General features: G+C 46.6%; 1 protein-coding gene across 5 annotated transcripts in view; it reads right to left on the reverse strand.

Moving 5' to 3' along the window:
- JPH1 (junctophilin 1) overlaps positions 1–18,974 on the reverse strand; it is an 86,690-nt gene extending 67,716 nt beyond the window's left edge. For 3 of the 5 annotated variants that reach the window (XR_004972527.1, XM_036338563.1, XM_036338562.1), the window contains exons 1-2: positions 18,351–18,974; positions 11,625–12,384 (exon numbers count right to left, since the gene is read on the reverse strand). Coding sequence is in view for 4 of the 5 variants with exons in the window: in XM_036338563.1 (XP_036194456.1) it covers positions 11,625–12,384; positions 18,351–18,729 (1,139 nt within the window). In the remaining variant the exon portion in view is untranslated. The remainder of the gene's footprint in view (positions 1–11,624; positions 12,385–18,350) is intronic. The other 2 variants (XM_036338560.1, XM_036338561.1) reach the window with 1 other exon arrangement.
- Positions 18,975–26,378: the final 7,404 nt, after the last annotated feature.

A 26,378-nucleotide genomic window follows, 5' to 3' on the forward strand; every position in this document is an offset into this window, starting at 1 on the left:
AAGGTACAGGGACAGTCCTGCCCACGGATAATGAGCACTGCTGGGCTTTACGGCCTCTGAGCGATCTTCATTCTCTTCAGCTTGTGAGTCACCAGACACGCTGTCCTTCCCCCACCTGGCAAAACCCCCGTCTGCCCCTGTGACAAAATCATGCCTTCGCTCCCCTTCAAAATATTGCTCAAGGCTCCAATTCTCTATGAAATCATTCCAGACCAATTCCATCTGGCACCAGACCCACCAATTATCCTAGGAACCCCTCCATATTCATGCTGTCTCCAATTTTTCTCCTTTTTCTCATTACTCGGCATTTCTTCAGGGCCAGCACTCATATGCACGCATGCTCACGTAGACTCATCTACACACATGTTTACACAGACCCTGCGTGTGGGGGATGGTCATTTGAGACTTTATTTTTCTTTCCTTTTTTGGCTTACGCCTTCTATTTCCCTTGAAATATCTTTAAGATCTTATTGGGCACCAAATACGGCAGAGGCTCTGGAACGGTTATAACTGTTACCAATATAGCAACTGTAATTAAAGAAAACTTCTCAACAATAAAGTTTCGTAACAACTCTAACACCACAAAATTAACACATCACTGAAGGTTCTGAAGGAAAAAAAAAAAATCCCAAAATATGCTTTCCTTTCCCTCATTTTCGTTTATGGAATTAAACCTTAGTGACGGCTCACTCCTTAATCAGATTCTCATCATTCCAACAATAGGCTCAAAGTTATTCCAATTTAGTGAAGTGCAAGAAGAATAAGATAATCTTGAAAAATGCTTTTACTATCAACTTTGTACAGTAACATGAAAAAAGAAAAACCCACCCAAGAAGCTACATCAAAAGTCTTTGAAAGCGCTTTCTGAACAAGTCAACCTATTCCCTTTCAATTTCTGTAAGACGGACCATTTAGAGAATTCTGGAAACCTGCATGGAGCGAGGCAGAGCACTAGGAAGTGAAGGGCCGGCAGTGACCTCTCTTATTAACTACTTCCTGTGGGTGTAAGATATCTGCAAGCAGCTCTAAGCTTATGGAGGTGTGGGCCCGGCTTCCTCCCTCCCTCCCCCTCCAGGCCCAGCGCAGCCCTGAGTGTGCACGTGGTACACAGTAACTCTGAGAAGATCGGGGCCATTGCTTGGTGACCTGCGCTCCTTACGAGTCCTTCAACATGGCTGGTCCGTGGTAATTTGGGTTCTGTTCCCGACAACTGACACAGGGGACACTGTCCCTTTCAGTCCACCCTCCTCTGATTGCGGACACACCTGGAGTTGGAAGAGTAAATGGTCAGCGATGTTTCACTATGTTTGCTTACGGACTAATTTCCATCAGAAACATCGCTGGAATTGGCCTGTGACTTCAGTTTCAAAAACCACACAAATGGAGGGGATGTCGCCCGGACTTGGACTTTCTGTGACAAACGGGCCCAGTTGCCCACTTCCTCAGCCCCACTCCTTGGGTGAGGATTTATGGACTGGAGTAAGAGACCCAGAAGATTACTTGTTTAATATGCTTGACAAAACTCCCCCATGTTCTGGAATGAATGAACATTTTCACTAACATTACTGAGAGTCATCGCAATATCAGACACTAGATTCGCCTCCATTCCTTACCTACCACTTCTGGTTCATCAATTCCTGTAAGTTTTATCCTTTGCCTCTCTACCACACTGACCTTGACTGGGTTCTTTATCCTCTCCTCCACAGACCAGGCTGTGGGTCTTGGCCCCTGTAACTCCATCGCAAAGGCTGATGGCTCCCTTCAAATCCCTTTAAAGACTCCCCAAGGCCATCAGTAGAAAATGAGCTGCCAAAGCTTCATGATCTCATTCCTATCAAAACTCAAGCTACACTTACTGACCGTGAGTGTGCCTAAGAGTAACCTGGGAAGCTCTGGGCCTTGCCCCGAGAAAGGTTAATATAGCACTGGGTTGGGGGGGGGGGATTTTTAGGAACCCCCTGAGATGTGCTGCAGGGGGTGGTGGGCTGCACCTGGAGAAACACTGTCTCCGATGGCCTGGAGGAACTTACCACAGGGTTAGGCAACGAACAGGGACTGGGGCTGAGGTATTCATGCAAAGAGCCCCAGACAGTGTCTGTGACAGGCTCACCCAGGCTGGCTTAGGTACTTGGGGGGTGGAGGGGGGTGGTGTCCCCCTGACCTGCAGCCCCACCGTGCTCACAGCACCTGCCCAGCTGCAGAGAAGCGCTACTGACCCATCAGCAGGGTATTCGTGCTTCATGACAGGTTTTGTTTCTGATTCATCTCTGTATGCCTAGGGCCTACTGCCATGTTTGGACAGAGCTGACACTAAATAAATGTTTGCCAAATGATGTTCTTTAGCATAATAATTTGCAAGGGTGATACTCTGCTCTACTCTGTTGCCAAGAAAGAAACAGGCCAGCGGATCTTGCTCACTGGATGGGTCCCTTCAGCACAAATCTTCGAAAGCATATATTTCACAAATTCAAGTGCAGACATTCTGATACTTGCATTATTCAAAGGCAACAGATTTCTGGTCACTTAATGTGAGAACTGCTTTATTTGTGCTTCTTAAAAAGAGCTGTTTCTAACATCATCTGCATACAATTCCGTTCCTGGCCTCCTAAGTATCTCTTTAGTGGGAATATTTTTGCATCCTAGGCCCGTGTTCCCTGTTGTCTTTGCGGCCAGCACCTCAAAAATTCAAGAATCAAAAATCCATTGCAAACTCATCTTCCTCTTTAAACCCGTACCTTACTCTCAGGTCCGTATGTGAATCAACAGGACCACCGCCCATTCGGTGGGCCATCCAGAACCACACTGGCTTCCTTTTCTAGGTCCACTGCACGCATTCAACCAACCATCAAGTCCAATTGAGCCTACTTGGGAGGCTCTCGCCCAACATTTGCTTTTTTCCATCGTCACTGCCATCGCTTAGCTCAGCCCATGGACTCTCCCCTAGCCTGCTAGTTAGCAGATCACGACTTCATTTTTCTCCAGGTCTCTCTCTCCTTACTCTTCCCTAATATACTACCTGTAACCAAAGCGATCTTTCTAAGTCTGACCAGGTAATTCCTGTTTAAGACTACCAAAAGCCCTCCCCTGTCTTGAGGATAATGTCCAAACTTCCCCTTACTGGTCAGTGAGGTTGCTTCTCCACCTCATCTCTCAACACCCCTACCTTGCACTCTTTGCCAACCGTGCCCAATATTTTACAGTGGCCCAAATACACGTGGGCTGTTGTCCTGGGCACGCTTCTCCATCTTTTGGAGAACAGGTGTACATCCTTTGGTTCTCATGTTGGATACCACCTGCAAAATCATGCCTCCATCCCCAGGCAATGATTAAGCTCCTCCTACAGGCTACCTAACCTCACGGCTAGGTGCCAATCATCCGACAGGTAATTAAATGTTTTCTCTGTCCCAACTAGACTCTATCATGGGAAGGACTGGGTCCCAATCACAGTTTTACATTTACATAGTATGTAATCAATTAATGTCACAAAGAGGCGATTAAAATCAATGTTTCACTGAGTTTAAGAACCAAACCTTATCAAAAGGGCTGAGCATCCAAACCAGAATGCTAACTAACATGTAACTGATGACAGACAGGGCTAAGGTACCACCTGTCCAGGGCATTTGCATCTTTCCAAGGTAATCTATCAGTCCAGAGCTGAACTGATTCTCTATTCACTGGGACGAGCAAGAGGGGGTGGGAACCAGTGACAGGTAAACCCGCCACCTGGTGCTCCTCCCTTCGACTCTTGAACCCTAAACTCTAGCTTTTATGGGATATCTCAACGTGTTTTGACTAACAGGCCTCCCATAGGATGCTCAAACCCGGGCCCTAATGGATGGACGCAAATGTATGAAATCTTGACAGACTAACTCAAAAAAACTCTGACATCGATGCAAAAAGTTAAACATTGGGGGACTTCTAGGCCAAGCAATCGAGATCAAAATTTGATTGACCTGCTACAGTAAAATTCAGCAAAATTTTTACCTTACTTAAAAGTTTTTAAAAACTCACACAATTATTTGTTAAGCTCTGGCATAAGTGACTGTTTTAAAGACGCTAGAAAGTGAGTGTGTTTTCCTTGGCTTGAGTCAGTTTCTTTTGGCACACGGGGGAATGCTGAGAAGATTGGACTTCAAAGAGTTGCACTATTTTGGAGGCAGTCTTGATTCCTTACATGTTAATTAAATTTCTGATAAAGCAGCTTATTTTGAACTGAGTATATTATCCAAATAAATGGGAAACACCAACTAAGATAGAAGGGCAACATTATTAACAGCTTATTTGGTTAATTCTCAGGAGGCTGTTGTACTAAAGCTGAATGACTTACATAAATACCTTCGGCATTTGTTGGATCCTGTTCCTAAACACAATGTTCATATTTCATCTATAATAAGAAAAGCATCTCAAAGATTTGCAAGGCACTGGTCTTGCAAGCGTCCAGTGTGGTGTCTTGAGTGAAGTGAGATTGGCAGTCAGCTTAATCCATAATGGAAAGTTGTGAGTGGGTGGCTTGGGCTGCCTGGCAGCTGCCCGGAGGAGGCGGCCACCAGCTCCCTTAGATGCACACAGAACTTGACACTTGCCCCAAAGCAGAGTTTCTCTGGGTCAAAGCTCAAATTCATGCGGAGCACCTGGGACGGACCCCAAATGCCACCGTGCCTCTGGCTTTCCGGAAGACATTACAGGAGGGGGATTTCATTACAAATGCAGCTCTACTACAATGTAACTGCTGCTTGAATGCTTCCCATTCACAGAATCACGAAAATGTCGTATTTCAGAGCTAAATGAGATGGTCTGCTGCAGTTTGTATTGTTGAAATAAATGCAGATTTCTACAGTTAAAACAAGGTCAACATGTGTCCCCAAACCGAGCTTATCATCAGCACCCTGGATTATAGTTTTTTTTCTTCTCCCTTTCTTTCCAGTTCTCATCAAGCACTGAATTGAACATGCTCTCCTATCCCATCCACACCACACACGGCATCTTCTCCTTGCCCTCTCTGTTTAATCGAAGTGGAGAGCCAGGCCCACCTGAGTCAGGGTTCAAAAAGTATGTTGATCGTGGGCCCAACGTCTGGAAAACTGTGTGAGCCTCCCATTATGATGGCCCAAGACCAATTTCCATTCAATCTCTACCGCTTGAACCTCCGTGTTAATCATTAAAACACAGGCCACCTCAACGCTGCACCGTTTCTGAATGGGCCTGGACTTGGAAGGGCTGGACGAAGAGTTTTTTAAAGAGAGATATTTAGCCACAAGATAGCCTCGGGCGTCTTACAAAGTTCTCATAACACAGCGTGTTCCCATGTGCTGTGCAATGACCTGCGGAACGGCGAGGTGATAGAGATCAGAGTTGGAGGACAGGGGCTGGGCCAGGAGTTTCTCTCTGTTCCCCAGCCAGGACTCTGGGGACGATGCTATCCTAGCTTGACTCCCCTCTGCTGGGGGTGGGACGGAGCTGCGGCTGGCCCAGGTGATCTTTCTGGTTTAGCTGCTCCCTCTGTCCACCCCTGCAGAGGATTCTCAGTGACTACACGGCCCATGAAGACGTCGGGGCCTTTGGTACGGAGAAGCGCGACTTTCTTGAAACAGCCTGGAGAAGAACGGGAGGAAATTGCAGCAGGTTCCTCGCTCTCGGCATGGGAAATGGGTGCTCGTGGGCGAAGAGGAGAAATATGTGTCTAAGATTTTTATGTGCAATACAAAAAGGATAGCACACATCAAGGATACTGGTGACCCACACTAATACACCGAAACGCTCGAAAGAGAAAAACCATTATTTTCCTATACTGTCTTCAGAATAGTGCCCCAGGGTAGCTTGAAAGAAATACATCTGCCATTTCCCTGTGCATTTTCTTTCGTCTTAAAAATCAGAATTGCCTGTTGACAGTATACTGACTTCACCCAGACCTGAGGCTGGGAAGGGGGTGAGTCCTCATGTCTGCACACAGTGGTCAAGCTTGGGGGGTTAACTCCTTTCCTTTTATTTATCCCTCTTTCTGCTTCCCAAGCCTGCCTTCCCTTCCTCCCCCGCCACTCCACCTCCATCCCAGTCTGACTTCTTGGTCTATCAGCTTTCACTTTGGGGACTGGTACTTGCAGGGTCGACGTGCTTTCGGAAACATTAACTCTATATAGTGATTTACAGTTTACAAAGCCCTGTGACACCCACTCTCTCATTCAACTCTTACAGCAACCCTCCTGTGAAGAAAGAGGCAAGCATCAGTCCTCGTTCCTGGTGACTTGCCTGCAACTCAGCGTCTGAGTGTTTTAACCGAGCCTTTGGGATTAGTGTGGAGAGGGGCTGGGATAACAGGTGACAGGAAGAAAGGCAGAGATGGAAGAACACAGGCGGCACAGCTACAGAAAATAATTAACACTCTCGTGAGCTGTAAATTCCCACATTTTAGGTAATTTCCTTTCGAAATTTCTTTACCCGTTTAACAGCGTTTTCATTAAAATGACTTGCTAGGCATTACAAGGACGTACCTTCCTGCAAAAATGACTTATGCTAATAATTGAGAATGAACCAGAGCCCCAGGAGAAGAAACAAAAAGTTCACGGAAGAGGTGATCCAAAATTGTTTTCAAAGATCTGATATGACCCCAAGACAGGAAAGAAAGACAGACAGGATGTAAACTATAATTTTGATTTGCAAAAGAGAAAGAGAATCCTTCTGTCCAACAGAGTCAAAGACTTTCAAATTCCTTGCCCTTCCCAACCACTTGGCGGAGGTGAAGCTTGTTCCTGGTGGTAGGAAGTTCCACTGGGATCCACAATGTGCACTGACTCACGCCTGCCCTTGGGTTTTAATGACTAATAAGTGAAGTACGAATCGAGTCAAGCAATCTGCGAGGGACTGTTCTATTGAGGATCATTAAAAATATGACCCTAAAGAGGCAAGACCAGAAAAATCTCTCAAGAGGAAAAATAAGCCAGCGGCACACGCAGCAGACTTTGATTTTGGAAAGGCAGCAAGCTCTCCTGTCCTGACTTCTCACATATGTTGGTGATGTCCAATATGCAAGATGAACTAATGCTGTGACAGTTAAGTAGGATGACTTTTTGGAGTCTCCCTATCTGCTCACAGGAAGTACGCGCATGTATTGCTGGGCCGGCTCACACCTATGAAGAATGGTGATAACAGTTTGGCTTAACCTGAAGCTCTCATTTCCTGGCCCTGCCTTAGTTATGACACTTTAATGATGTCGACTTCATTAAAGGAAAGGGTACCTGCAACTCACCCTCCCACATCTTCTGCACTTCCTTGACTACAGTTAGAGTAGAGCCTGATGAATTATGAGCATGATGCTTCTTTTCTTAAAACGGTGACTTATACATGTCCAGCAGCACGGAATTAGAAACACTGGCCGTGTTCAGACCCTAAGCAGTGAGGATTTAATTCACTCGTTCATCAAATATTTACTCGGGGCCTTAGGGAAGTGCCCTGATCCAAGCCAGCGGCTGGGCATACAGAGGTGAGCAAAGCTGCCTGCAGCCTGGCTTTCTGACCTCGTTGGAGAAAGAGCTATTAAACAAACAGGCTGAAATAAAGTGACAACGTAGGCCAGTGGGGGCTTGAGACCGCGGGGATGGCAGTGGGGTGGGAGGGTGTGGAGTTGAAGAGACTCTCAGTGAAGAAGAGACTTTGAGCCTAAACCTGAGGACGGAGCAGCCTGCGGGAGGCCCGGGAGCCAGGCAAGGGCCAGGCAGTGGGAAGGGCTCAACCAAGTCCTTGAGCCAAAGGGAAGCTGTCGTGGCCGAGTCATTCTGAGCACGGAGGGCAGGGGGAGAGTGGTATCAGATAGTAATATGTTAAAGAAAGGTATGGGAAATATACCTTTCCTGAAGGATTTTTTCAAACGACGTCATTTTTTATGTTGAAGTCGAAAATTGGAAAACACAGAACCCAGACTCGAGTTCTGGGAGCAGATGCAGCCAGCTCACCTGTGCACCAGACCTTGAGCTTGAGGCCCTCCACCCTCTACCTGGTTGCTCTGCCCCTCCCCTGTAGCTATGGCTGGGGCCCCAGCAGAACAGGGGACCACACAAGGCTCCCTCCTGGCACTACCTGCTTAGGTGTGGCTGTTACCACCTGCTGGGGCACTGAGAGCCCACATCCTGCTAACGGGAGGACACAGCCCCGCACAGCAGGCTGGCCTGTCCCTTCCCGGACACTTCGCTCTAGTTCTGGGAGCTCGCAGCCATGCATCCCTCTAGCTCAGCCGTGGGCAAACTACGTCCCGCGGGCCGGATCTGGCCCGTTTGAAATGAATAAAACTAAAAAAAAAAAAAAAAGACCGTACCCTTTTATGTAATGATGTTTACTTTGAATTTATATTAGTTCACACAAACACTCCATCCATGCTTTTGTTCCGGCCTTCCGGTCCAGTTTAAGAACCCATTGTGGCCCTCGAGTCAAAAAGTTTGCCCACCCTGCCCTAGCTCCAGTGGGGCTGGCCACTCCCATCTCCCACTTTCTCTTTCTTCTAATCTGATAAAATGAAGGTAGTGCAAGCAAAGGCCTAAGGCTGTCACTGCTGTAGGCTGGCTCTCCCGTCCTGTCACCATCTGTTTCCATCCTCTAGAGCAGTGGTTCTCAACCTTCCTAATGCCGTGACCCTTTAATACAGTTCCTCATGTTGTGGTGACCCCCAATTTCATTGTTACAAATTGAACATAGTTAAAGCATAGTGATTAATCACAAAAACAATATGTAATCATATATGTGTTTTCTGATGGTCTTAGGCGACCCCTGTGAAAGGGTCGTTCGACCCCCAGAGGGGTCGCGGCCCACAGGTTGAGAACCGCTGCTCTAGAGCCAGGGTTATGACAGTCAGACAGCTAGGAGGCCTCCCCAGGCAGTGATCTCCAAGAACTTAAAAGAAGCTGCCACCCTCCTTTTAAAAAAAGTTTTATAAGAAGGTAGAACACTAAACTCAGAGCTAGTACAGGGTGAATGCCAGTCCTTCAGCTACTTCCTACCAAGACGAGTTACAAAGCTCAGTATCTGAAGTAGTCATTAAAGCAATGGGGACTACAACAGTGAAAGTACGTAAAATAAAAGGGTTCACTGAGTGGGCATTTTTGGTTTAGTGTATCATCCAAAGAGTATTTTTTTTATTCTGGTAAGAAGGCTTAACATGAGATCTACCCTATTAACACACAGTAAGTGCACACTAGCATATTGTCAACTGCAGACACAATGCTGTGCACAGCCCTCTAGAACTCTTCTTCTTGCTCAACTGAAACTTTATACCTGTTGAACCCCACCTTCCCACGTCCCCCTCCCTCAAGCCCCTGGCAACCACCTTCTCCCTCTGTTTCCATGAGTTTGGGCACCTTCCATACTTTCATAAGTGGAATCGAGCAGCATTTGCCCTGTGACTGTGAGCATAATGGACCAAGCCTTTTTGAAAAGCTAAATAAAGTCTTTTATGAAGTTAACTAGTGCAAAGTGTAACATCTTAAGCTAAAGAACTCTGGATTATAAACTGTATAACACAGTATTCCCGGACTACATAATAGCACTCCCACAAGACTTCCAGCAGAGAGGGCATGGCTAGGACTTGGGTAAGAGTTTTATGATACTAGTATAATCACAGATCAGCTTTGTATTTGCAAGTGGTTCACTTTCGTTATGTAGATTCCTCCAATATAAACTAATCATAAACTCAGTAGTCACAGAAAGCATAAAAACGTCTTTGATGCCAGAGTGTCCTGCATGGCTTACTTTCCATCAGGCAAGACTGAACTGCCTCCACAATGGCACTAGGTTGTAAGGTGGAACTAAAATGGAAGAATCCAGGAGTGTGCTTGAAATTTCAGACTAGGTGTATGACTGGTTTTAAAGTTAGCCGAGGACCAGGGAAGCCAGCAAGATCATGTGTGGCAAACATCCTATCGACAAAGCAAATGGAAAAGCAGATAGATACACTGCTTGGTGATCAGAGAAAACCAAGATCTAAAATAGAAGATGCGTGGCAGTGAAGACAGGCGAGACCTCCCATAAAAGTTTGTGCCGAGTAACAAGAAATACTAACTTTAAATGAGAATTGATTGGAGATGCAATGGAAACCTTCAAAAACTTTTAATATTAGAATAGGACTCTATAAATCAGGGGCAGAGAACCTTTTTTCTGCCAAGGGCCATTTAGATATTTATAACATCATTCGAGGGCCATACAAAATGATCAACTTAAAAATTAGCCTGCTATAGTTGGTCGGACATTTAGTTAACTCACCCCTAATGCCTTGGCAGGGCCAGACCAACTGATTTCGTGTGCCTTATACGGCCTGAGGGCGGGACGTTTCCCATCCCTGCTATAAATAATGCAAAATCTCCCATTTGCCAAGCAGTGTTTCAGACACTCAGAAGTATAGTAGCCATAGAATAGGGATATTAAAAAACAAACAAACACACCACACACACAAGCTGTATAGGTCTGGAAGTATATGAAATTGCCACATGAAAAAGTTCAAATATCAGAATTTTCATGTTTCAACCAAAAAAAAAAAAAAAGGTGGGGTGCATTCATTCAATGCTAAGAATAAAAACCAAAAGACATGATGATATTTTGTGGTTTCAAAGGAGGTTTACTTCTATGGACAGTAAATGCATTGTTAATATTCTATGCTAAATGTCTGCTTCAAGTCACACACAACTGTGGTCCCTCAGTACCCACGGAAATAAGGCTAAAAAATAAATATTTCCAATTACAACTGTCCCTTTTTCTTTTGTGTCTAACATGACATCCATCCTTCATAAAATTCTATTCCCAACAGATTTCTCCATCCTTCTCGTTGGGTCCCTGAACCCAGCTATTAATGGTAAAACTTCAAGTACATAGACCTTCTGTGCCCACATCCACCCTACTTCTCAATCTATTATTCACCCACCTTCTCCTCCTCACTCCAGCCTGTCTCTACTGCTCTACTTTCTCCCAACCTTGGCGCACTGACAGTCCCATCTGTCCATGGCAGGTTCCCCGCCCCCCTTCCTTTTAATACACAGTGATCTAATCTTTCCTGCATAGAATGAGGCGATTTCTGGGAGCCTTCGTGCCTCTGCCTCTCCCATGTTGTTTTCAAGAAGGCACGCTTGATTTTGTCATGTACCTTCCAAACTTCTGCCAGTCTAGATCTTGGTGGCTTTCTCAAAACCAATGCCACCTAAAAGGCTTCAGAAAACAGAACCTGAATTTTATAAATTAGGATAATTCTACAGGAGGAGCTGTAAACACTTAGAACTGACATATTAGGATAAAGGGACTCATCTATACCAGGTATATTTCCATGTGGAAGCACCCTGCTCTCCATGGTAGTATTTCGAAAAGATGTATCACTTTCTGGACTCGGAAAACAAACACAGGGCCTGGGTGAACTCCATCACAGTCAGGATCAGGGAGCAGGAAGGGGACCTCAATGTACCTTCAACGTTTTTGGATGATGGAAAGTTTCAGAACACCGCAGGGACATTTCTGACTCTGACTCTATTGGGCTTAATCACTTGCCACCTTTGGTTCCGGCAGTGGTAGGACCTATTGGCGATGTCACCAACAGACTGACAAACAAATTGACATGGCACGACCCGACCCGGCAGGCCCGGCACGCTGCGCTTACATACCTTGAATTGGCTATTTCCACTTTGGTTCTCGCCATGGCAGCTGCCCTTTGCGCGCCTTCGATGGCTCTGTCCACCTTCTCCCGAGTTTTTGTGTTTCTGATCGGTATGAGCTGCTTCCTTATTCCACGGACCAGAACATTATTTTTGTATTTCCCCTCTTCCTTGGAGCCGTCGGGAAACAGGGTGCAGCCGTAGCCATGCCTCTTGTTGTTGACCCACTCGCCCTCGTACTTCATGCCGTTGGAGCGCTCGCTGATGCCGAAGCCGTTGCGCTTGTCGTTCCTCCACTCGCCCATGTAGGTTTCCGTGGTGGTGGCGTCCACGTGGTCCTCCACGGGGCAAAAATCGCAATCGACGTCGCCGAAGCTGATGGTGGAGTTGGCGTCGCTGGAGCTGATTCGGCTCATGGCCGCGTCGCTGCGGACCGAGCTGCGCTTGCTGGAGATGGAAGACTTGGACTCGGATTTGCGGATCTTCATGCTGCCGAGGAGCGAGCCCCGGCGGAAGAGGCCGCCCTTCTTCTTGCCCGCGAGCTCGGCGTCGGCTTGGAAGTTGAGCACGAAGCCGCCCCGGGTGCCGGCGGGGGTGTCGGCGGCGGCCGCCGCGTCGTGGAGGACGCTGCCGTTGCTCTGCTCGCTGCGCAGCGAGGCCAGCGAGGTGCGCAGGGGCGAGCGGATCACCGTGGCCATGCCGTAGGGCACGCTCTGGCGCACTCCGTAGCCGTGCCGCATGCCGCCGGCCCACTGGCCCTGGTAGGTGCCTGGGAGAGACCAAAGCACAGGGTGAATGGGGGGGGGAGGGCCCGTGAGCCTGGCCAGGGCCGCTGTGGGCTTGGACAGCCAGGCGCACAGGGCCCAAGGTCACATCCCATCGCCTCCCCAGGCGAAGGGACCCCTTTCATTTGGGAATCCCCGTGCTGTAACGGTGTCTATTTGCCTTTTGGGAACTGTATAGGATTTTCCAATAGTCTGGTCCATTTTGCTTTTCATCTAAAAATTTAGGCCAGTGTCAGACAGAACCAGTACTTTCGAGAGTGCTCACTGGAAACCAACTTTTCACCCTGAAATGAACACAGCAGAAATCCCTCTGACCTTCGTAGGTTATATAAATGTCTAACCTACTGTGCTGTACGCCTACAACTAATATGGAATGGTAACCGTAATGGAATTTTTTTTAATTTTTAAAAAGTAAAAAATAAAATAAAAAGAAATTCCTCTTAGAAAGGCAGTGCCATAGAAGATGAAATGAGTTCTACTTGTGCATTTTATTCTAATTTTACTACTAATGACCCTAATTTAGCTGAAAAACTCTACAAATGACTCTTGGGTCTGTTGGTATAACATTCCAACATGATTGAAGACCTAAAATTATTAAGGTATGGGTCAACCAACAAACTGTCTTAAATTTTCTTTCTACCATGTTCACCATTTTGAGGGGGTGAGGAAAACTTTAATATTTAGGATTATTACTTAAATTTGGGTAAAAGTTTTTGAGCTAACAGTGATTTGACAAAAACACTATATATCCTGAATATAGTGAACAATCATGAAAAAATAGGCAATTTGTTTTAACATCTTCTACTTCCAGGTGGAAAGGTTATAACATAGATGTGAACTAGACCAGTGGTTGGCAAACTGCGGCTCGTGAGCCACATGCGGCTCTTTGGCCCCTTGAGTGTGGCTCTTCCACAAAATACTGACTTTTGCGCATGGGCCACGAAGTTTCAATCTCACTATACATGCGCGCCCGCCCATGGTATTTTGTTGAAGAGCCACACTCAAGGGGCCAAAGAGCCGCATGTGGCTCGCGAGCCGCAGTTTGCCGACCACTGAACTAGACTTATTACGGTGATCATTTCACAAGATACACAAATATGGAGTCATTATGCTGTACACCTGAAAGGAACATATGTCAATTATAGTTAAAAAATATATATATTAAAAAAAAAGGTTTATCCTGTATTACTTGCCAAATTTCTGCTTTCTCCAGGCCATCCGATTTCCTAGCCCATGCCACTGCATGGACTAGAAGCACCCTGAGGGCAGGAATTATCCCAAGAGAACACAACATTTCTAGACTCACGGCTTGTGTGGTTTGTAGTCTGTAGGTGTTTGATAACTTTATAGTAAACAGCTATGATGGCGAAAAAGAATACACTATTTATCCCCAGAAAAACTGAGATAAGGCCAAAGGAAACCTCCCATTTTTAACATTATGGAATTCATCTTAGAGCAAAGATGTCTTAAAACTTTGATACCAGATCACTTTTTCAATGAATATTATGCCTTTTCAGGAAGAGGATAACCTCTAATCTAAAGCATTTATGTTCAGTTAGGCTTTCTATTAAATAAATTAGCAAAGGCACATTTTAAAAAATAACCTGGTACAGAGTTGTAAATATTCTTAGGAAGAAATGAATGTTAAAATTAGCGAATTTAAATTTTTCTTTTCAAAATCAAGGCCATTTCCTTTCAGTAACAGCAAAATTTAAATTATAGGACCTCCCCTGGAAATATGGGGGGGGGGGAGGGGGGAAGAGGGCGAGAACACTTTGTAAAATATGATTGTCTAACCACTAACCCTATACCTGAAATTAATACAAAATAATATTGAATGTAAGCTATAATTGAAAAAAAATAAACCATTTGAATACCACATTATAGCTCATTTATACAAAGTAATAAAAAATAAATTATAGTACCTCCCCAAACAAAGCTATGTGGAAATTTTAAGATGCAATTACTTCTGTATTCATAACAATTCACAGGATCACGGAAAATGAATCATTATGACGGTCTGTCTTGACCTCCTTGTTTCTGATTTCATAGAGCTACCTTGAAGCATTTTTCATTTTAAATTGCCACATCAGATGTCCATCGTGTGGCATGCATTTCATTTCAAAATTCTGAACAAAAATGCTAGTGGTTTTATGTCATTGTGTCAACAAGGGCTGCACTTAAAAGTTAAAACCACAATGGCCCCCAAATAAAAACTTTGGACCAATTTCAAGATGACCTCCTCTTTCTGTTCATTCTGTTATACTAGTAAACAGATAATAGCAGGGCAACAGTGAAATATGAAATAGGTCTGGTACTGAGAATGTCATATGCTGGTAGATGTGAAAGTCTTAACTGGACATCTAGGCCCTTCTGAGGAGGTAGTTGGGCAAGAGCCTTCTCTAAGGGTAAACCCCAAAGGGCAGGACCAGTCACATAGAACATTTTAAGGAAAGAAACTTCCTACTGAATACTAGCCATCTTCAAACGTCGCCACCTTAACAGAGAGGAAAACGGAATTATCAGGAAATGTCAATTTTGACATTTGCCTATGTAGATACAATTTAGATTGTATCTACAATGTAGATACAATTTAAATTCTAGGATAAAATGTATACAATCTGACTTACACAGACTAAAACAAACCACCTTATTTAAAATATTTTGTTTCTTTTAAATAAGTGTGGAATCCTGAGATTATAGCCTTCTAACTTTCCTACGTAATGAATTTTGCTAGAAAAGTTTCCAAGAGTGCTGTCTGAATGAATACGTAGAGTATTTATACTTTTAAACCGCAATCATATGATCCTGGCAAATGTTTAGCAGTGAGAGAACATCAACAGCTAGTTCCTTTGAATTGATATCTCAAAAGTAGAACTAATATTTGGAATTTCCCAAGAAGTATTGCTTGAAAACCTAAGCAGTCTACAGCAACAACACTAATTAGAAAGTTCAGGATTCTGATTAACTGTCAAGTAAGGGAAGGCCAGGCCAACAGCTGGCCACATTCCCATCCTATTCTGTTAAATCACAGTCTATGGAAGAATTCCTTAGTGGGTTTGCTAGAAACCAATTTACAGCCAAACTGTCAGTGGTTCATCTGAAGTTTAAAATATGTTTAGTGTAGTTGGTGAAACTAGAAAAAAGGGTCGCTGTTTCTTTATGAAGCAGGTGGGTCTCAACTTCTTTATTTGCTGCTCAACTAAAGCGCTAATGAGGTCCTCTCGGCTCCTTAAAGATAGATGCAGATTTCACAAGCGTAAGACTCATTTTCATGGGGCTTGGTTTTAAATTCTGTTCTAGGATTTTTTTTCACCTGGGAGCTGATTATCTAGATAGAGCCATTTTGAAGGCCTCTAGTTCAGAATGAGTTTCAGTGAAATGAAGACCGTTGCATGCAAACTTACATTTATATGCTACAGATGGGTGTGTGCAAGTGTGCATACCGTTAACAACAATGTGTCTTCCTAGACATTTCCAGTAGTTTTATGATAGTTGGGAAAAAATGAAGTACAGAAGATCAGAATTTGCACCAAAAATGCTGGGCACCTCAACTTGGATTTTATGAGTACAGTACCAATTTATTCTGATGTAATATTCAGGGGTTTCTACTCAGCAACACTTCACACACAAATCACTAATAAGTCACATGATACTTCTCACATGGAATTACTACTTCCTTCCTCCTCTAACTTAATGTCACCCCAAAATACATGGAATCAGATTTTCCCTAAGTCCGACAGAGGGTGTAGAGGGACAAACATCTAGTTGTGCAGAGGGCAATAAAATTAAAAAAACAAAACCCCAAGCTAATTGAAGTAACAATAGGGAAAGTGATTAATTCCTATTTCGGCCAAAACCTTCGTATAAAGTAAGTTATACACTTCCACTTAGACCCTACCTTTTATGATGAAGGACTTTCTAATTAAAGAGTGACAAATGAAAGCAGGGAACCACCTACCACAAAGTAAACTCGCAATCATGATTTTTAAGGTGTATTTTTCCCCCCTTCTTAATTGGTGGCATGTTAGATTTTTTTTTTTTTTGGTAGAAAAAAAAAACCTGCTGTTTTATGGTGATGCCAAATTTTAAGGTCTTTAATTTTTTAAAAAATTTTAAACAGAAGGCAGATTATCCACAAAGTCAACCTGAACACTTCCTTGAGCTTCCAAAAAACATACAGAGACCTTCACTGTGCTATATATATTTTTTGATTACTAGGTAAAATGAATACTCTAAACCAAGAGATTTTGTTTAATGAGTAGTAACTTTAAAAGGAGACTAATTTATTTTTAACCCTCCCGAACTGAAGAGAACTATCCACAGCCTTCCTAAAAGGTTATAACATGATGCACACATTTAAGAAAATAAATATTGTGTCCCATTTACGAGCATGGAATTTAATTATATTGAAGAGCTGGGGCCTCCAATAAAACCCAATCACAAGCTAACATGTTGATAGGGCTGCCAACCAAGGCACCCTGTGCCCATTCAGAACATTTAAGGGCCCCAATTAACTACTGTGGAATTTGGGACTCAAACAGCCCATATAAAAGTATTCAAGAATGATTTTTTTTCCCTTCCTTTTAATCCATGAGAAACGTGTCCTTTATTTAGGACCAAAAAAAATGTCCTTTTTAGCAAATCCTACCATTCTGCTGTTTTGCATTTGAAACACGGCCCGTGTTCTGAGTAAGTGAAGTGTATAAATTGTATAAGCTTTTTTTTTTTTTTTTTTTTTTTTTTTTTTAATAGGCAACGGCATAACTGGGGTTGCACTGGGCTGGAGGAACTTTTAATTGGGTCCCTTTAAGATCCTCCCACTCTGGGCTGTATAACTCCAAAAGATGGCATCGCCTCCTACAACCCTTTTCAATGAACTACGATTATGTTTATTATCAGAAAATGTATTTTGCCAAAGCATAACCTATTCATCTTTCTCAACAAGGAAATTCATCAGGTTCTGACACCTGTATGCCTTTCCTAATGGAAAAAAGCAAGTCTGCTGTGCATACACATAAATTCTTTTGCAAGTATATAGTAAATATTACAGTAAGGTGAGTTTGGTTCACCCTGTTTTGTTCGCCAGCATACTGTTCAGGTCATGCACTTTTGTGCAAATCAGTTTCGGGCACTGCCATTCTCAGGAGTAAAGCAGCTGCTAACTTAACGACTATCCGGACGCTATCGCTCAATTGTATTTTTTAAAACCTAGAGTTCCTTGTTCGTTTCTAAAATGTTTTCCTAGCGACTAGTCCATGCAGCTCCGGCTCAACAAAGACTCCCGTTCTTTGGACCAAACACCAACACTTCAGGAACCGAATGAAAACTAGTAACCAAACACCACACCCTCCGAGCTGCACCTGCGTGCGTGCGTCAGGTGCCCCTACTCCCCTAGCCGGGATGCTTCCCAACGCGCCCCGAGTAAGGCGCCACCCCCCACACCCTAGTGATGGGGTTCTGCCTGCTATCTTTAGGCGACTAGAGGACCGGCAGCGAAATCCGACTCCTCGTGAAACCAATCCGGGAGCGGTCAGCACCCGCCGCCGCCAGCCTCGCGAGCCCGGGCGCTCGCCCTGACTCCCGGGGAGTGGCGATTTCAAACCCGGCCGGGAGAGGGAGGGCTCAGGAACGTAATGTGACGGCTCAAGTGACAGCGTCCCCGCTGCAGCCCAACCTCCCGGGCGGGCGGGCGGCGTTTCCTCCCGGCGCCCGCCAGGTACCTCCACGCCTGGCCTCCCCGAGCGTGGACGCGGCGCCCGCGCCCAGGACCCGGTCAGACCGCCCCCCCCGACCCCCCTCGCACCGGTTGCGTCCCAACACACCCTCCACGGGCGCGGGAGGCGGGTGCGAGGCCGGGCAGGTGTTTTGGCGGGTTTCCGCACACGTGCGTCTCCGTCCCCCCGCCGCCCCCGCGCCCGCCGGCCGAGCCCCCCGCGCCGCCGCTCACCTCCGTCCCCGTAGGTCTCCACGCCGTACCCGTCCTGCAGCCCGTTACTCCAGGTCCCCTCGTAGCGAGCGGGGGTGCACAGGCTCTGCCGGACCCCATAGCGCCCCTTGAAACCATGGGACCACTCCCCCCGGTACATCCACTTGCCCTTCGTCTCCACCCCCAGCCCGTGCCGCTTGCCCTGCGCCCAGTAGCCCTGGTAGGTGTTGCCGCTGGGCCAGGTGTAGCCGCCGACCACCTCGAAGCCGTGCGACCAGGAGCCCGAGTACTCGCCCTGGCCCTTGGGCCCCGTGCAGATGCCATGCCCGTGCGCCTTGCCCTCCTCCCAGCCGCCGCAGTAGGTGCCGCCATCGTCGAAGTCGAACCTTCCGCCCGTCATTCGGGGGGCAGCCCCGGCGCGCTCCCCGCGGGGGCACGAGCGCGGGCAGAGCTGGGCACGGCAGGGTGTAGCTCGGGGGTGGGGGCCCGGCGGGCGAGCGCACGACAGCGCCCCGGGCAGCTCGCGCCGCCGCTCGGCTCCAGTCCGACGCCGCCCCCGTCCTCCCCTCCGCTTTCGCCGGCGCCGCCACCGCCGCCTTCCTCCTCCTCCTCCTCCTCCCTCTCCTCCTCCTCCTTCACCGCCGCCGCCCTGGCCAGCGCCGCGCGCGAGAGGACAGCCCCGGCTCCGGAGCGGACCTTCAGCTGCTCCCGCCCGCCCACGTGAGCCGGGCGCCGCCCCGCGCCCGCCCCTGTCCCCTCCCCGGGCGCCCGGGCCCGCCCCGCCCGCCCCGCCCGCCCCGCCGAGCCCTGCCCCCCGCCCCGGGGCGGCCGCTGCTCCGGTGGGGGCGCGGGGCGCGCGTGTGCTCGCGCGAGGGGATGCGGGCGGGGAGGGCGAGTGTCCCCAGGGACGCGCGACAGTCCCCACCTGGCGATGCAGGCGCGGCCGCGTGCCTGGAGACGGCTCGCGGCGGGCGGCGGAGCCTCCGGGGTTTGTGCTTGGGGTGAATCAAGGTGGTTAAGCGCCTCTAAGTGCGGCCACGTGTGGGTTGAGGGAAGACTCCGGTGTGCGTGGTTGTCTGCATGGGGCTTGCAGTTGCATTTCTTCGGCATTCCAACTTGGGTTCTGTTGCATTTGTCATGCTCAGCTGTCGTCATGACTTAATATCCCCCAGATCTATGCGAGCCTGTGATATAAATCGGTGGCAGCCCAGATATAATTGCGCAGGATGTTCCTATACACCCACCCACTTCAAGGCACACGTGTTTGCATTTATTTAATGAAGATGCAGAGGGGAGCAATGCAGTTTGAAAAGGCACAGAGGCAACTGGTTAGTCTTTTATTTGTCATCACGGAGAGGTTGTTTCTAACCTGTTTTTGCAGGGGTAGGGGCCATTTTCCTTGTACATCGGAGCCCACTCCCCTTAGGGCCTCATTTGTTCTTCTAACAACCTTAGAAATTCTCCTTAGAAGCTGTGTACCCTACAGGCAGCCGGCTCAGTGTGTGTATATTGGGTAAGCGTCTGGAATGTACACCCCATCCTTCTCCACTGGTATCCACAGTTTCAGAAAGTAAACAGAAGCTTTCAGGGAGGTATATGTAAGTGAAACACTGCTCTAAACTTACAGAGAGTCTGTGACCTACAAACCCGGGGACAGGTGTCAGCTGATCTTTCCAGCTACAACACTGCTTTGAAGAATTCACTTTCGACAACTCTTTTAAACGTTTAAATGTCAATTTCACCATCTTCCATGTGGAAGGGACAGGAGTTGCTTTCCCCTTTCCATGGTGGATGGCAGCTGAGTATACTGTGGGTGCTGGGCAAAGCCGGGCGTTAGAGAGTTGGTAGCAGGCAAGTTGAACCAGTCAGCTGTCTCTGCTGAGAGCAGGCAGTGGTCAGAACCGCATCCTCAAAATGCCCCTGGGAGACACTTCCCTGCGGAGCTCAGCCAGGGGTCTTAGGTTGGCCTCTCAAGGACATGCTTTGCCCAGTATTCACGGGGTTCCTTAGGCCGAGAGGCTTTTGGATGACGGAGCGAGCACCCGCGGCTGCCAAAGGTTCTCTCCTAGGTATTTGATAATCAGATAAAAATATAAGGACAGGTGTCGGGGAAGGCAGCAGGGAAAAGTAGACTAAACGGCACGGAAAAGGAACTGAAATTGACCTTGATTGCCTCCATCTCAGGCCTGGAGCGGGCCTTTCCTGCTTATCTGGCTGAAATGCTGAAAGAAAAATCTCAGTTTACACAGAACCAAATCACCAAAGAGAATTGGAAACCCTCATCTGTGGCGCTGCCTGCAGGGCTGCCAGGAATAGTGCTTACCCCAGTGGCCTGAAATAATTCCGCATCTTGCTCAGCATCTCGCCCTGGGCTGGGGATTGATTTAGGCCACTGGGAAAACGAGGGCCCTGGACTTTGCCGCTGAGCCATAGCTGCATTTCTCCGTTATGGGAGCCACTGGGATCAGCAGCTCGCAGAGAGAGACACACTTCCATTTAGGTGGGGGTTCTGTTTCATAGGAGAAACAGTGTGGTTGCTAAGACAGCATTTTATTTTTTCTCTTAAAACTTTTTTTTTTCCTTTCCACAGAGTATCCTTGTTCCCCAATCATATTTTTTGGAACTAGCCGTATGTGTTCGATCCACATAGGACCATTTAAGGACTACGTTTTTGTTTGCAAGCATGGGGGAAATATTGAATGATTTGTACTTTTCCTACTTTGCTCTCACACAAATGATGAATTTTCTGGAATATACGGCACAGAGAAAGTTTCTAGCTTCTGAAAAAAAATAAAAAATGTCTGGTCCATCTATGGTGGAAGGACACAGGATCGTGGTACATACACACCTGGGTAGAATATGGAAATTTGAGGAGGATAAAAGACATGGCTATTTATCGCTTAATCTTTTCCTCTTCCTCTCCCTAATAATGTCTTCCTTGGAAGGAACCTTCATTAAAAGAGAGAATCCACCACCCGCTATCTGCTATTAAATTTCAAATAATCTTAACTGTAACCTGACTCTGCCATTGACTCTCTTTATGGAAGAAATAAATTTATTGAATGCTTGGTACCTCACCGAACAATATTTGGCAAAGTAACAACACAAGCCATGCTCCCATGTACCTGCTGCCACCACGATGGAATGTTTCCCCCAATGCACTGACGTGTTTACTGATGCCAGGGTTCAGGTTCAATGGTAACGGTTGGAGAAGATGGGAAGGTGAACTAGGAAGAGGTGCCAAGAATGATGGATGGCAGAGAGTAGTCAGGGTTAGTAATGTCCTTATTTTCCCTCTCACTCTGAACCTTTGCCCTGGATAAGGGGGAGTTGAATTTAGCTTTAAGAAGGGATTAGTAAGAAGAGAATGTGAATGTTGGTTTGACAGGTGGGGTGGGGGAGGCCATTAAAGCCCAGGGGCCAACAACCGCCCTGGCAGTTTCTTTTCCTCCCTTCAAGCCCAGCTAGTAGAGACTGCCCTTCCAGAAAATCCTGTAACCAAAGGTAAGCCGTTCTGAGTGTGACTCCAGTAACAACAAGTTGGTGAGGATGTTTCACTTATATTTTAATCTTTTTAAAAATGAAGGCGTGTTTAAAATTTATTAATAACTATTTTACAGATTAGAATTAATGATGGAGAATTTTTAATAAAAAATTTACAAATCTGCCGTGTTTATTGTTTAAAGGATGTGATTCCAAGTGTGTCTTCAGCCTGGACCCTACCTTGACCCTGATGTAAACCAACTCTGAAAGATGGACCGTGACTTACTCTATGTCAAAATGAGTATTACTTGCACTTTTGTAATAAAGCATTCAAAAAATTTAAGAAATTTTTCTGCAATGACTATATTAAGAAATGTGGTCATAAGCTTTGCAGAGAACATGAGGTCAGCAGAAGAGAGTTCCAAAATGAACGGTTTTCACCCAGCTGGCGTGACTCAGTGGTTGAGCATTGACTTATGAACCAGGAGGTCATGGTTCCATTCCTGGTCAGGGCATATGCCTGGGTTGCTGGCTTGATCCCATTTGTGGGGCTTGCAGGAGGCAGCCGATCAATGATTCTCTCTCATTATTGATGTTTCTATCTCTCTCTCCCTCTCCTTTCCTCTCTGAAATCAAATAAGTAAAATAAAAAGAATGGTTTTCAAAATTTTGAAGGTATCACCATGTGCCCGATTCTTAGCTAAGTTCTTTACATGCATCCATTCATTGAAATCTCATTAAACCCATGTGGTAGTATTATAACCATTTTACAGGAGAAGAAAAGTAAGGTGTAGGGCATTCATGTGCCCAAGGTCATTCAAGATGGGCATGGTTGAGCAAGGATTCAAACCCAGGTTAGTCTGGCTTGTGAGGTGGCTCTCCTTATTACCCTCCTGCTTTGGAGCAAGAGTGAGAGCTTTCAAATGGGGGGAGGAAGCCTTCTGGGTGGAGAGCAAGAAGGACTGTGAAGGTGACTTTTCTCCTTGTTTAGAATGGTCGCCTGGATTGGATGAATGGTAATGCTACTGTCTGGCATGAAAGAAATGGAAGAAAAAGAGTAAATTACAGAGGTTGGGAAGACAGGTTCATTTAGGAGATGTTCAGTAGGCAGCTGGGTAACACAGGTCAAGAACTAAAAATTAATGAGTTGGTAAGTACAGGCATACCTTGGTGAGATTGCGGGCTTGGTCTGAAACCATTGCAATAAAGCAAGTACAGCAATAAAGCGAGTACAGCAATAAAGCAAGCTGTAATCTTTTTTGCTGGTGGAGGGTCTTGCCTTCAATTTGTGAAAAATGCAACATCTGTGACGCACGATACAGTGAAGCACAATAAAACGAGGCCTGCCTGTAATTGGCACTGTTCTCCTCTGACAGTTATTGCTCAGTAGCGCCTCCTTTTGAGACTCGCACTAGTCATTCAAACCCTAAGTGCCAATCTTGTCGCCATCTTCTCTAGGTCACTCCCCTGCCTTCATCCAGGACTACTGGTTTATTTGCTCCTCCCCCACATGCTGTCCCCTGCCACTGTTCCAGGCAGCTTCATCCTGGCCTCAAGCTTTTCTCAGAGGCATGATCTTTATCTTAAAGTCCTCAGACACAACCTGGACCTTACCTTGAACCCAATGTAAACCAACTCTGGAAATGCACCTTGACAACCCCACTCTTTGGCAACACTGTCTCATCTTCCCCACTTGCTGAACAAACCATCTCATATCAAAGTCTCCATTCCTTTGATGCCCCCTTGTCCTCCTGGCCCCACCCTGCCTTGCCCCAGGCCCTATGAGTCATTTCTACCACACTGTCCTTTCCATAGTAATCTCCTGGTGCATTTGCCCACCCAGTCCCCAACCCCAAGCCTCCATTTCTCATCCCCCACTCCTAGGAAGCCCCTGTGGAGAAATCACATCATTTACTAGTTGCCATTGCAAATCGTGGGAGCAGAACTCAGACCCATCCCTCCACTCGGCACCACGGTCTCTTCCCAGGTGACTTCCAGTTGCCTGTGACTGTCCCCCGGCTCCTCTCAGCCCCAGTTCCTTCCTACTGGGCTTGGTCTTCTCCCTCAGAAAGGAAAAGAGCCAACACATGGGCCACCTGCCCTCTCTTTCCTCTCTTCAGAACTTAGCATCAGTTCTCATGTTCTCTCTCCTCACCCACCCCAACCCCAAGGAAAAGAAACCCCTTTCCTCTCCACGTTCTGGGTCTGTTCCTTCCCTCCGTGGGATGTGCTGTAATTTCTTCCATCTATCAGATGTGCGCATGTGTCCTCCGTGTGAAAATAGTCCTCATTTGCAGGTACTGCTTTCACTTCAAGTCCCTGGTTCTGCCCTTGAAGCTGCAGACTCCTAGGGAGAGTATGTTACGTTTGTGTGTTGACCTCCCACTACTCCTTGTGCCCCCCAATTTGGGTTCTGCCCTCCCCAGTGTAGTGGAGCTTGCCTAGCCATTGGGGACCTCCTAGTTAACATCTATAATGGCGTCTCTTCAATTCTTGTCCTGCTGGAGGCAGCTGGGAATTTGACCCGTGAGCATGTAACTCCCTTGGCTTCTGTAAAACCCGTATGTCTCGCCTCTCCTCTGCCTCTTCTTCACTCACCACTTCGGCTGGCTCATGTCCTGTGTAGCTTTCTCCTTATCCCTTTCCAGTCTCCTTAATTTTAGGCTATCCTTTGTGTTCTAGACATTGGCTTCATGGTACCAGAATTTTATATAATTGCTGGATACCTGCTAGCTTATCTTGTACAATTAGGCACTCCTGTCCTTGGCACGAAGAGTCTAATTTAGAACTAGTCTAATTCCAGTGTAAAAACACCAGCTGGGCCTTAGTTAAGTCTCAAGGGCAGTGCTTTGGTTTCTCCCCCTGACTTGTCCCTTGTGGCTCTCTGCCTGCTCTTCCTAATGGGCAGGGCTCCATGGAGACTTAGCATGTGTCCAACGATGGGGCTCACAGAGGGTTTCAGGGAAAGTTCTAACAACGAGAAGGTGTGACAGACTAAAGGGAGGCTTAAAGGAGGTGGTTAGCTTGAAGACACAGAGTGGGTTGCAGGTCTGTACTGAAAACCTGGCACCTGAAACAAACCACAGCATGTGTGTGCGTGTGTGTGTGTGTGTGTGTGTGTGTGTGTGTGCGCGCACATGTGTATACGATTACTTACTGGGTTAGATTTGGAGATACAGAGAAGCAAGGCTCAGACCTTGCTCTTAAGGCTATAAAACATCTCAAAAGAGGTAAGAGATAAAAAAAGACAAAGTACATGGGTGACCACTACAAGTAGCAAGTAAGTGTCAAGAGTCCTAAGAGTTCAGAGGGCAAAGTGGTTTTGTGGGCTGCTGGTCGAAGCTGTTTTGGGGGATCAAAGGCATATTGTTTAGCTCTGGGATAAAGTGGAAGGGGCATCCTCCCAGGCATCTGTAAAGGAGTGGTCTTCAGTTAAGAGACAGAAGGAATGAAGTCTATGACTGAGACAGAGGAGACCTCTTGGAAAAGAGGTCGCTGGGGTCTAGGGAAACAAGATGACAAGCTCCTCTCTCTCGTGGTACACTGCAAATCAGAAGGCTTTATTCTGAAGACCGGAAGATACTGGGGCAAGTCAGTATTTGAAATAGCACAACTTGGGGGTGGCAAGGGAGCATGAAAGTATATTTGGGAGTGTTGGTACTGAGGTGGTAAGCGTTGTGAAAAATGATGGGATGATCTTTCTCTGAAGAGCTGAATAACGAAGGGAGGCACACGATATTGCGGAAAGCGCTGCTAAGAAGGACACAGCTACCAGAAGATGATCGCGGAAGGACAGAAAAAGGAAACGAATTTGTAGGCAGTAAAATAAATGCCAGTTCCAACTGGGGGAGGAATGGTTCCCAGGGCTCTGGGAAGGGACATGAAACCATAGCCAGTAATAGAAGAGGCGTTCTTTCAACTGAGTGACATGGGGATGCTCTGTCCTTGTCAAGGGGTGCAGTCCCTGTCCATGTGTCACATCAACAACACACCTCAAAGCCCTCGTTGGGTTCTTTTGCACTCATTTCATTCCAGATAAAGCTTAAATTCTTCCTTTCCTTACACATACTCTCACCTTTTTGTCATCTCTTGCATTTCACTATTACTTTCACATGGCAAGCACTTAAAAAATAAAATTTTAAATTGATTTCAGAGAAGAAGGGAGAGGGAGAGAGAGAGAGAGAGAGAGAGAGAGAGAGAGAGAGAGAGAGAGAGCTAGAAACATCAATGATGAGAGAGATTCATTGATCGGCTGCCTCTTGCACACTGTGGATCGAGCCCATAACTCCGGGCATGTGCCTGGACGTGGAATCGAACTATGACCTAGTTCATAGGTCAACACTCAACCACTGAGCACACCGGCTGGGCATGAAAATCACTTTTTAAAGCTCCCTGAGAAGTAGGCACAGCCCATGGGGCAGTCTGCTCAGGTGCAGGGAGGAGGGCACTCGGCAGATAGCCTCCAGCTGCTGCGACTTCAGCTCAGCCGTGTTCATGTCAACGGTATGTTCGCCCAGGACATCTCCTACAGATAAGAGGCAACTTGTGCATCTTGCAGCCTCCGAC

The sequence above is a fragment of the Myotis myotis genome, unplaced genomic scaffold (assembly GCF_014108235.1).
Source record: "Myotis myotis isolate mMyoMyo1 unplaced genomic scaffold, mMyoMyo1.p scaffold_m19_p_16, whole genome shotgun sequence".
NCBI lineage: Eukaryota > Metazoa > Chordata > Mammalia > Chiroptera > Vespertilionidae > Myotis > Myotis myotis.